Source organism: Alnus glutinosa, chromosome 13 (assembly GCF_958979055.1).
Source record: "Alnus glutinosa chromosome 13, dhAlnGlut1.1, whole genome shotgun sequence".
Classification (NCBI taxonomy): Eukaryota; Viridiplantae; Streptophyta; class Magnoliopsida; order Fagales; family Betulaceae; genus Alnus; species Alnus glutinosa.
The window spans coordinates 5,588,111-5,599,925 of NC_084898.1; the positions used below are offsets into that span (position 1 = coordinate 5,588,111).

The following is an 11,815-nucleotide window of genomic DNA, read 5'->3' on the forward strand; positions in this document are numbered from 1 at the left end:
ATCCTCAAAAACATAAAAGCAACACCCATATCTCAAAAATCATGATAGTTCTTCAGGGGAAAATGGTTAAGCATTCTAGAGAGGATTCTCACACATCCAATCCACCCTCTTATTTCTTTCATAATATGTCATACTAAGTTCTACCATTGAGCTGAATCCCTTGCACAAAATTCTGGGTGAATAAAATTTGATTTCATACTTATAATTATAAAGAAACAAATCGAACACACCGATTTCATAAAATTCCTGCTAGCTATGAATCAGAACTCCATAAATGGATTTAATAGTCATGTCAAGATGCATCACTCGAATAAAAATTATCAAAACAAGACCAAAATTCAACTAGGTCACCACTTGTGTCCTAAACTGCCTAACAATGAAAAGAAAAGAACAAATCCGCAGAAAACCTAATCAAACAAGCTGAATCCCAAGTCATCTTCACTCTCTTCCTTCGCCTCTTCCTGTTTACACCATTGAAGAAGGGAAGTTAATCAATAAGTCAACATAAAGTAAAAGGGAAAATTTCTACCCAACAAAAAAAAAAAGAAAAAGGAACAGATGCACAAAGAACCAATATTTCTGCTACGACAAGCTCTAGCATAATGAAAGCCAAATACCATATTATTAAAGGGGTGGAGGAATTTATACCTTTTCCTCAACTTTAGGAGCGACGGCAGCAGCAGCACCACCGGCGGCAGGAGCGGCCACTGCTACGGGGGCAGCACCGCCACCACCACTAGCAGCATTCAGAATGAGATCCTCAATGTTCCTCTTCTCTGAAAGCTTCGCAAAAAGACTGGGCCAGTATGACTCAACAGTGACGCCTGCTGATTTCACCAATGTTGCAATCTTATCCGCCTGTTGAAGAATTATTTCATAATCAAATAAAAATTGACAAAATCCATTAGATTCGCATCAAAACAGAGAATACACAGTGAGTTCAAAGAAGTGGGTCTTACAGTGATTGCGATTCCATCGTCCTGGAGGATCAAAGAGGCGTAGGTGCAAGCAATCTCACTGGTAGACATTGTCGCAGAAATGAGACTCAATCGCAAGCTTCAAATCAAAAAGATGAAAAAATTGAACAAAATCAGGCCAAGCCGTTAGAGAAAACAAGAGAGAGAGAGAGAGAGAGAGAGAGAGAGAGAGAGAGAGAGAGTTACCAGTCTCTCAGCAAGAGGCAGCTAGGGTTTGGATGGGGATTGACCAAATGGAAGCTGGTAGCAAAAAAAAAAAAGAAAAAAGAAAAAGAGAAGCTGACGTAGCTCGTGCGAAGCAGTTGGAGGGCTTACGTGGCAAGTAACTGTTGAGGGTTGGTTATGGGCTACCGTTGTGGGCTGCTATGATTGTAAGTCATTAGGTAGTTGGGCTGGGCTGGCTATAAAAAGCCCAGAGCCTTTGTAAATAATCATCGATGAGAATTGTTGCTTTTATTAGTTGTTAGTTTCTTAAGGAGCCCAGCCCGATCCACCTCGAATTGGATCGGTTTTGTTTGTAAACAAATCCTTCTTTGTCGGCAATGCAATTCTTCAAGTATTCCCTTTTGAATTCCATTGTTGATTCCGGGTATGTTTGGCAAGTGAGGAAACATAAGAGAATAGTAAAGAAAGAATTTTCGAGTTAATAAAAAGTGATAGGTATGATATTGGACGTTACTTTCCTCTTATAAGGTTGATTGTAATTAGGTTTGATTGTAATCAATTTAATTAGATTTGATCATCATTCTTACCTATCTCAATTTTCTTAAAAATATGAGTATTCTGTATTGTAAAACTATCAAGCAATAAGAGCATAATGTAATCATTTGGGCTTTACCCTGTGGACGTAAGTCATAGACCGAACAACGTAAAATCTCTTGTGTTCTTATTTTATTATTTACACTATTTTCTATTAGTTTATCTTTTATATCACAAGCAAGTATTGAATTATCCACCTACTTATTAGGGTAAGTAGGCTCTGATGGACTCTCATATTTATTACTTGAATCGCTAGCAATTCAAATAACAAATTGTTGGAGATTCGAATTCCCACTAGAATACTGAATAAAAAAGGATCTAGATAGCTCAACGCAAATTACAAAAAACCATAATCATTCTTTTAAATAGAGTCGACTAGGTTACAATGTTATTGGTTGTTTGTGTTGCACCCTAAAGTGACTTTGTAGTTTGACATATGTATGTGACTTATGTAAGTTTGAATTGTCTTGTATCAAATTTCTATAAAAAAAAAAATGGCCAAATGAATTTATATCAAATTCCATTTTGTGCATACTCTGTTTCCATTTTATGCATACTTTGTTTCAATGTGTTGTATCACAAATGGCACCTGGGTTTTTAAAATTGATCATAAATGGTACCTTGGTTTGGTACATTTACCATAAATGGTACATTTTTACACAAAATTATTCGTTTAAATTTGGTATGCATGTGTTGCACACAAAATAACATTTTGAAACAAACAATTCATAAATGGGACCTTGGTTTTGAAAATGTACCAAAAATGGTACTTGGGTTTTTAAAATGTATCACTAATGGTACCTTGGTTTTTTACATTTATCATAAATGGTACCTTGGTACACATAATGTTTTGTCGAAGTTTGGCATGAATGTTTGGCACACAAAATAATCTGTATGCCTGTTATGTATCAAACTAACATTTTGAATCAAAACAATTCTTAAATGGTTCCTTAGTTTTGCAAATATATCACAAATAGCATCTTGGTTTTTTACATTTATCATAAATGGTACCTTGGTACACATATTGTTTTGTCAAAGTTTGGCATGAATGTTTTGCACACAAAATAACATGTGTGTACCAAGCTAACCTATTGAAACAAATCATTCCTTTGCAAACAAAAATATGAACAAAACACATTCAATCCTATTCCAAAAAATGACCAAAAACAATAATAACAACTTCACATTCATTCACATTCAATGACCAACTTCTTACACACACTTAAAACTGTTCAAAAAATAACCATCTCCTTACACACACAAAACCTGTGCACTACTCTACATGTCCAACTTCATTCACATGTTTTTATCTAGATCTCAAAATTTACATACACCACTTTGAATAACCAAAATACACATTTTGTTCCATACACCACTTTGATTGACCAAAATACACATGCTTCACAAATAAAAGTATACTAATGGACCAAATGTCAAAGACACAATCAGTTTTCTAATCCTGATGCGATCATCCTTGCATCTGATGAACTGGGTTTCAATTTTGTTCCTGAAGTTACAAGGTAATAGATAACAAATTAATGTAAGACATTAAAGGAAAATCCACACAAACTTTTATGAGAAGCTCACTTGTGCTAGCCTCCTGTATAGGTCAGAGACCCGCATTTCTCTATTCCTGATGGGTTGGGATGTAGGCTGATGGTTGCCTGATGGTTGACAGGTAGTGTGAGGATTGTCACCTAATTGTTGACCAACAGTGGCAATGTTTATAGGGATAGATACTGTTGTCGCCTGATGGTTGACCCGAACTTGTCTGCATCCAGCCTTTTAAGTTCGAAAATGTCTCCTCCTATATAGTATATACTACATCCTGTGTTTAGACAGGAGCCCATGATGGTAAATGACTAGATGAAACAGATATTCAAACAGTCGATCCATTTATGCACAAAGTACATAAATTATATTATGAAGAATTGAAGCAGCATTAAGTTAACAAGTAATTAGCACATCATTTTACACATACAATTTAGAACAAGGACAAGGAGAGAAATACATAGATAGTTCATAAGACATTAATTTAACAATGTCCTAACAAGTTTCAACTTTTGAAAAATTGTACTCTCCTAATTATCAAAAAGTTGGAAGTCAATGAATATACTCCAATTGCAATAACATGCAACTAATTAGCACAAACTTATTACACATTACAATGAGTGGGGACCATATGACCTTTTATTTAAGACCTTTTCAGAACTAGCATACCCATATTGTCAGAACTAGCACCAATGAGTGGGGACCATATGACAAATGAATTCATCCTGACATGGGAGACCTAATGGTGCGTTGGGGTATTGAATTTTGAGAATTAGAATTGAATTCTAATTCTATTTACAAATATCGAGGTAAAAAATTGTGTTTGGATGTTGAATTTTGAGATTGAAAAATATTATATTTTAATGGTAAAAAATGATTGGAAGTTTAAAAAATTGTGTATAATGATTGGTATTTTGAAAAGTTGTGTAAAATAATAATTTAGATTATTTAATTAAAAAATAAATAAATAATTTTTTTTTTTTTTTTAAAAAAAATGATGCAGGGGTGGCTGCCAACCTTTGGGGGTGGCGCGCGGCCACCCCCAGTGGCCGGGGGAGGCCGCGCGGCCACCCCCCGTGGTCGGGGGTGACCGCGCGGCCACCCCCGCTAGTCAGGGGAGGCCGCGCGGCCACCCCCGCTGGTCGAGGGTGACCGCGCGGCCACCCCCGCCCGGGTCGGGGGTGGCTGCCAACCGGCAGCCACCCCTATTGTTTTTAAATTTTAATTAATTTCTTTTATTTTTTTTATTTAAATTTGTATTATTTTATTATTTATATGTGGGACCCACGCGCTTTTTGGGAGACAGTTTGTCCTGCGCGTGGGGCCCAGCCAGTACTCAAATTATCAGCTTAAAATTCAAACAAAATTCGGGTCAAATTCAGGTATTCGGGCGGGGGGCGGGTTTTAGAAAAAATCCGAGTGGAATAATTATTCCACTCGGTTGCCAAACACATCATAAAAATTTCTAGTCATTCTCTCAACTACTTCCAATTTTTTGGAAGTTGAAAGACCTAAAAATTTCAAGCCCAGACCCGATCCATTCTTTATACATCGTTTCCAACAACCCTCAAACAAGAACATGACAGAAAATGCCAAAAGTTATAACTGACAAAAATACACAATAGATAGTGCATTGGGGACCCTACATAAAGTTTGGCACTTTATGCTTTGCCTACAAAACCAAACTCATTTATATATAAATTACTTTGACTAACAACTAACCCCAAGATAAAAGATGTATATAAAGCTTTATAGGTTGGAAGACCGCATATCACAAAGAAAGTCTATACAAAGCATCATGAAAAAGTCTTTTACGAGTCTTAGAAATACCTTCTGTCTTTTGCTGGTACTCTGTCGCGAGTAGGTTCCGAGAAGGTTGGCCGAGTGGGTTATGGGAGAAGCTTGCCCGAGTGGGTTTTGGAAAAATCTAACCGCAAGTCAACTTCGAAGCCTCCGACAACAAATTCAGCCTAAATGTTGAAACTTAGCTTTGGGGGCAGATTTAACGGGGCGAGAAGGGACGAAAGAGATTTGGGGGAGAATAACAAACTTTGAGGAATTAGGGCCAGGAATGCTTCGCCTTTTATTATTATTATTATTATTATTATTATTATTATTATTTTGAAATTTCACCATATTTAGTTTCCCTCTTAAGTGATGTGGCAATGGAGATGTTACGTGAACGTTGCTTGAACGTTGAGGTGGCGCGGGGACAAATGTCACAAAAGGAAGCCGACACCTGCAAGATGACATGGTTGGACGTTAATTTAGGACGAAAAAATGAACGAAGGTACCCTTTCATTCTTTTCCCATAGCACAGATACCTCTTATGCACAAAATGAAAACTAAGAGAGCAAAAAAAAAAAAAGTTTTGAAACCCCGAGGGACAATGAGGTATTTAACCTTTTTTTTTTTTTAATCTATTTTGGTGAGCCAAATCCCTAAAAACAAAAAAATAAAAAACAAAAATAAAAAATAAAAAATAAAAAACCTTCCCAATAACTTCACTAAAATGGTAATTTTTGTACCATTTTTGTTTGGTAAGTGAATAATACTCGCAACTCACCAAAAGAATGACAATAATCAAATTTATCTACTTCCTTTTTTTATTTTTTTAAATTCTTTTTTCCAACTAAAAACAAACGCTCATTTCTCTTTCTTTTTTTTTCTTTTTTTTTTTATTTAGTATCCTAACGTTTATTTATATTGAAAGCATATGACCTTAAAATAAGATAAATAATAAAAAAAATATGATCATTAAAATAAGACATTCAAAAATATAACCGTTAGAAAAAGATTAACATTCAAAAACATAAATGTTGGAAAAAGGATAAAGAAATTTTTGAAAAAAAATATTTAAATGAAATATCGAGAGTTGATAGCTAGCTAAAATAATGAGGAAGATTGCTTTAAAAAAAGGAATAGCTAAGAATGCTCTTTCTTCCCAAGCTCATGGATAACAGACTGGAAGAAAAATATAGCTAGCAAAACTTTTGCCCTAATCCTTGGGCCCTACTGCCCAGTAAACCTTTTGGAGCACCCCAACCACAAGAAGAAAAACTGGAAAAAAATAAAATAAAATAAAATAAAAGGAATTATGGAAGACTTTAAGTTCCAGATAAAAAAATTGCCAGAAGAAAAACAAAAAATAAATAAATAAATAATGCAGGACTTGGAAACATGGGGCTAACTTGGGCCTTGTCAAAGAAGATAATGAACACACCCTCCCATGTTTCTTTTTTTTAAAAAATAAAATAAATATAGACGAGTAAAACAAGAACCACAACAGCAAACCCATGCATCACAAGAAAATTACAGATATCCTGAAAATTACAAATGTCCAAAACATTGACAGAAAGATGGAACAAGGAAGCAGAAAAGCTGCCAGCAGCAGTGCTGGTGGTACACACTATCCATTGCATCCATACACTTCTAACGCCATATACAAAATGTTTATCCACTGAAACTATCCATATCTAAAGATCTTTTCAAGGCAAGAAAAATGATGCACTTCAGAAAATCATATATGTTAAAATTCAATGATCACGACCACATCCAGCATTATTTAAAAAAGACCAAATTTTAACTCAAAACAAACGTGCCATGCATAATGCGTAAAAAAGTCACAAATCTCCAAGGTAGTAGCCTCAGTTGCTAGCTACTTAACACACCTCGATCACAGATAGTAGCTAAAATAAAAATAAACGGGGAATATAACCAATTGCATCAAGACAAATTAAGTCGTTCACTTTCCAACTATCCAAAAAATAAATAAATAAAATAATAATAGTGTTTCCCCTCAAACTCTACCAAATGGGTCGGTCAGGACGAGTTTTGACATCGCTTGCATGGAAATCAGCCACTACTGGAACGCGCCTGAAAAGAAATTAACTTTTCTATGAGAAAGATGGTTCACAAAATGTGGCAAGCATGATCTTAACAAATTGTCTATTTATCTTGTTCTATCCAAAGCATGGTAAGCAAAATCTAAACCAACGTCGCTATTTTTTTAAAAAGGAACAATTAAGAGTGACAAAAGCACTTCTGACAAATGAGACTGGGAAAAAAAATAAGAATGAAAAGAAAGGAACTACTTATTTGAATTAAAAAAAAAAAAAAAACTAAAGGAAAATGAAAAAAGAACAGATGATAAATGAGTTTTCATAAACTGGGGCTCCTACACTCCCAGGATCACGATTTCTGAAGTTACAAACATCTTCAGGCCTAAACATTAATGGGACATATAACTCAGTCCCAACATGCATGCACACTACAATTTCATCATTCGATCCCAAAGTTTAATTACCTGGCGGGGAGATCCTGACCTTGATCTTGATTTTGGCCTGCGTATTTCAAAATTATTATCAATGATATAGGTAAGAAAACAACACCAGAAAACTAAAACATAAAAGAGCCAGGGCAACAAAACCCAGATACCTGGAAGATTTGATGGGAGATGCAGATCTTGATCTTGATACCGATCTAGAAATAGACCGCTCCAATGATTTGCTGTAGAGAGAAACAGTAGATTACAAGATATAGGCACGAAAAAGAAAAGTGAAGGACATAGTTAGTACCTGCGGTCCCCTCTGACACTTCTGCTTGGCTTCTACTTCGGCTCTTTATGGGACTGCCCTCGTGCTTCTTCACCTGCTCCAGTTGAAGTAAAAAAAAAAAAAACCAGTAGAACAATAAAATTTTGCACCGCCCATCAGTATCACCATATCGGTACTCCCATGTTTAAATATCTAACAGGCCGTACACCTCCCAACAGAGCTTGGTATCTAACAATCCTCCAGCACTAATATTGTCAGAGAAAATTTTCATAAACCACATTATCATAATAAGCAAGACAAAATGACTTTATGTGAACTAAACAAGTGATGTCAATTTTGCAACTAAATCAAAATGAATTCAATCTTCAAAAAAAAATAAGTACATCCAAGACATCTTGCAGAAGTTTATTTGCACCACTAAGCTCAGCTAGTACTGAACAAATTCCTCATCCTAATGCTCTCTGTCAGTATTCACCATCCAGACTACCACTGTTTAAATACGGCGCTTTTTTGGGAGCCGACAGCCATTATGAGGACGACGAGTTGTGTCTTCAATGTATACAATTGGATTCGGATCCGCTCGAGAATTAGTGAAGCCCTCTCTCCAGCTCATGATTGCTTGCCTTTTCTTTTTAAAATAAGTAAACCCTTTCACCTTCATTACAACTGATTTCAACCCCATACTTCGGGACATTCGTCCTACGTGTTCCGAAGTTGCTTCAGCAGCATATCGAGACAGTTTAGCTCCCCCTTTCATTTCTGGCAAACATCCCGCAGAGGCCTTGCATTTTGTGTCCCCTTTAGAATCCGTCACTGTAACAAAAGTATTGTTACGCAGCAGCTTTATGTGGACAATATCAGCATTTTGCTCAACATTGTTTCGAGAGAGTAGAGAACCCCCCATGATGTCCTTCCCATCTTCCTCTATAATTCCCCTAACAAAGTTCATGGACCTAGAATTCCCCCCAGTCTCAATATTGTTTCGACTGGAAGAAAATATGCAGCTCCGAAAACTCAAAGCATAGGGAGCAGAGAAATTCTTTCTTGCATTCATCAAACCAAAACTCAGTCCTGAAGTTCCAGCAAATCCACCTCTTGCAAAATTCTCACAAGAATGAGAACCACCACAAATACTCTCGACACAACCTGCGAAACCCAAAATGTTTACGCCACCAACAGAAGTATTTAAGATGGTTATTCAACTGACAGATGAAAAGGTCGGCATTTTTCAACACCAATTACAGGTTGCTTTGGAAATAAAACCTAGTTCTCTTTTTCATTAGCTAGTCAGACAAACATTTCAGCTAAAAATTAGTCAAAAAATTTCAAACAAACCTGCCCTTTCTTGCTTATATCAACCACAGCAACTGCATCATGATTAGTACTTTGTCTAACAGACTAAAAGGACAAATTCAAACAAACCCAGATCAGGGACTTTTTCAGTTAAACGAAAAGTTGCAGCTATATACATACACCTGAACTACACTATTACATATTCCTGAGTACAAAATCTAGTCCAAATAATATCAAAAAAGAAGACAAAAAGCCTGTAGCACATCGGACCAAATGCAAATCCCTACATTCTTTAACTAAATAGGCCATAGAACTCTTATACATGACATGACCTCCACAACTAATTCCTCTTCTTCTGACATTAAACTAAATGATCAACGTCACTATCTCCAAACAATACCAATGCTATGAAGCTATAAAACAAGGCATATAAACAAGCTTGAGAGAGTTTAAATTAAATCCAAACACAAATACAAATATATTTTAGCACATAGAGGATCTGAGGTTGATTCAAACCCATTTCTACAATGTCTCAGTAACCAAACAGAGCATAAACCCAACCCAAACCACCATGATTAGGAATCAAGAGATCAACATTTTCACTCATAAAAAAAATACTGAAAAACAAATTCACCATCAACCCAAAGGACGAAAAGTAGAGCGGAATCTCACCGGGTGCTACTCGTGGCGTATCTGTAGAGAATGGCTTGGCTTCTTCCAATCTCGGGGCAGCACTGAGCTGGCCAAAGCGGCCATGGGATTGTAGAAGCGATACGGGTTTGGCCCCAAAGAGAGAAATCAGAGAACGAACCGTCGTAGCTCGGCGACGAATGGAAGAAGAGAGAGAATATCCGTACATTTCTCCACCTCTTTCCCCACATATTCAAGAATTATTTGTTAAAATAAAACTAATTAACATGAAATCACAGAAAAATTTTGCATGAGGCTCTATATAATACAGTGAATTCAAATGAATGTACTGTTTTCTCCACCAATAATTAACAATAGTCAGGAAAAAAAAACCAATGAACCTAAAGTTAAACAAAAATAAATTCAAATTAGAGGCAATACAATAAACTCTAAAGGGTCAAACTTTTTACATCAATCTATTAAGAGGGAAAAAAGATACAGCGAACTATAATGGATCTAATCTAATCTGATCTTCTTAGCATATGCTTGTTGATGCAATAGAGGAAAGCCCGAGGGCAATTGAGGATCACTCCCAAGATGTTCACTACGTGCACCTTAGTTCATGGGGCTAAGAGCTCCAATTAATTCTACAAATATTTTATCATGCAGCTTAAGAAAGATATATCAAGCATCTTCATTCCATTGCAGAAATACTTTCCGTTCAGGAAAATTCTCCTTCAAAACAAACATAGCTTCAGCATGTATCAACGAACCCATTCACAAAATCTCATCTACTTACAAGAGTCCAAGTATTTCTACCATGAGGCAGAGTAAGAAAGACTGGTAGTTGAGCAAAGCACCACAATGTGCTGTCAAACCCCATTTCGGTGTAGCAAAACCTCCACCACAACTCGATTACATACACCAACTTTCCAGTTAATACATCGACTAATATCAATTTTAACACAACCCACAAATCAAAACCCGTACATAAAAGAAGCATGCTTGCACCACATATATATATATATATATATATATATATATATATATATATATATATATATATATATATATATATATATATATATATATATATATATATATATATATATATATATATATGCGTATGCTCCCAGCAACTCAAGCAAAACCCATTAAGGAAATGGGTAAAAAAATATAATAACATCTAATTTAGCTCACAAGCACCCATATCAAAACCCTAAATGAACGCACTGCACGAAAAGATTCACTAAGAACAATACCTACGATCTGAGAGCTCGAGTGCAGGGCAGCGACGACGACCAAGTGATACGTATCCCTTCGCGTAGCGAGCTATGACTGGAGCTTGGGTTTTTGTGGCTCTTTTCTTCGTTTGCTGCGACAACAAATTGGGACTGAAAGGTCAAAAGGAAAACGAAAAGGATGATGATATTTATGTAGGGGTGGGCATGGGCCGGATTTGGAAATAATCCAAAGATCCAGCGCTGTTGGCTCTCTCTCTTTCGTTTGTCAGCTATTGGATTCTTGTGCCACTGGAGTTATTGAGTTAGGGAAGGATCAAGGCATTGTGCTGATGAGAAGGAGATTAGGGATTCAGGCTTGGGGACTCGTGGTAGACTACTTGATCATCTCATCTCCAAAATGATCCACTGCTTGTGTGTGTGTAGGTTTGGGCTTGGGCTTGGGCTTGGTAGAACGTGGGTTTTTGCTTATACAGGCCCTTTGCCTTTTGGAATAGTGAAATGGGGGAGATCCTTCGAGAGTTCGAGGGACGGGTCAATATTTTAGAGGACAATGCTTTTAGAGGTTATGACTTTTAATCAAATTATTTTTTAAAGTTTAAATCTTAGGGATCTATTTCTTAAACTTACAATTGCTATCAAAAAAATTATATTATCCACTTTCATTAATTGTTTAACCGTGTTGTTATGTTATATCCAATAAAAAAGTGACATATGTCCCTTTTAATAAAATAAAAAATAAAAACAAAAATCCTAAAAGTGAAAAAAAAAAAAAAAAAAAAAAAAAAGGAAAACAAATCTTGAAAAC

At 36.0% G+C, this 11,815-nt stretch overlaps 2 protein-coding genes and 1 long non-coding RNA gene across 4 annotated transcripts; all 3 read right to left on the minus strand.

The window, feature by feature from the left end:
• Positions 1-233: 233 nt before the first annotated feature.
• On the minus strand, positions 234-1,233 carry LOC133854594 (large ribosomal subunit protein P1-like). The gene is made up of 4 exons (XM_062290833.1): positions 1,164-1,233; positions 960-1,056; positions 649-858; positions 234-461 (listed from the first exon to the last, which is right to left on the minus strand). Exons 2-4 carry the CDS (start codon positions 1,026-1,028, stop codon positions 408-410), a joined length of 333 nt encoding a protein of 110 aa, XP_062146817.1. The 5' UTR covers positions 1,029-1,056; positions 1,164-1,233; the 3' UTR covers positions 234-407.
• A 5,634-nt stretch (positions 1,234-6,867) lies between these two features.
• LOC133854556 (uncharacterized) lies at positions 6,868-7,858 on the minus strand. The gene is made up of 3 exons (XR_009896817.1): positions 7,725-7,858; positions 7,594-7,630; positions 6,868-7,163 (listed from the first exon to the last, which is right to left on the minus strand). It is a non-coding gene; the product is annotated as an uncharacterized LOC133854556 (long non-coding RNA).
• Positions 7,859-8,107: 249 nt separating this feature from the next.
• Positions 8,108-11,368, minus strand: LOC133854555 (small ribosomal subunit protein uS11m-like). Of its 2 annotated transcripts, none has more exons than XM_062290792.1 (3): positions 11,033-11,368; positions 9,809-10,005; positions 8,108-8,989 (listed from the first exon to the last, which is right to left on the minus strand). In XM_062290792.1, the coding sequence occupies exons 2-3, from the start codon at positions 9,993-9,995 to the stop codon at positions 8,337-8,339; spliced, it is 840 nt and encodes a 279-aa protein (XP_062146776.1). In that variant the 5' UTR covers positions 9,996-10,005; positions 11,033-11,368; the 3' UTR covers positions 8,108-8,336. The 2 variants fall into 2 exon arrangements, with proteins under 2 accessions (XP_062146776.1, XP_062146775.1); XM_062290791.1 differs by having other exon boundaries at positions 11,029-11,363.
• Between the last annotated feature and the right edge of the window lie 447 nt (positions 11,369-11,815).

Coding starts and splice junctions, on each gene's coding strand:
- LOC133854594 (XM_062290833.1), bottom strand. CDS start 1,028: ATGTCTACCAGTGAGATTGCTTGCACCTACGCCTCTTTGATCCTCCAG. Junction 859..959: donor ACGATGGAATCGCAATCACT/GTAAGACCCACT, acceptor ATTCTTCAACAG/GCGGATAAGATTGCAACATT. Junction 462..648: donor CTCCTAAAGTTGAGGAAAAG/GTATAAATTCCT, acceptor TGGTGTAAACAG/GAAGAGGCGAAGGAAGAGAG.
- LOC133854555 (XM_062290792.1), bottom strand. CDS start 9,995: ATGTACGGATATTCTCTCTCTTCTTCCATTCGTCGCCGAGCTACGACG. Junction 8,990..9,808: donor TACGCCACGAGTAGCACCCG/GTGAGATTCCGC, acceptor TGGGTTTCGCAG/GTTGTGTCGAGAGTATTTGT.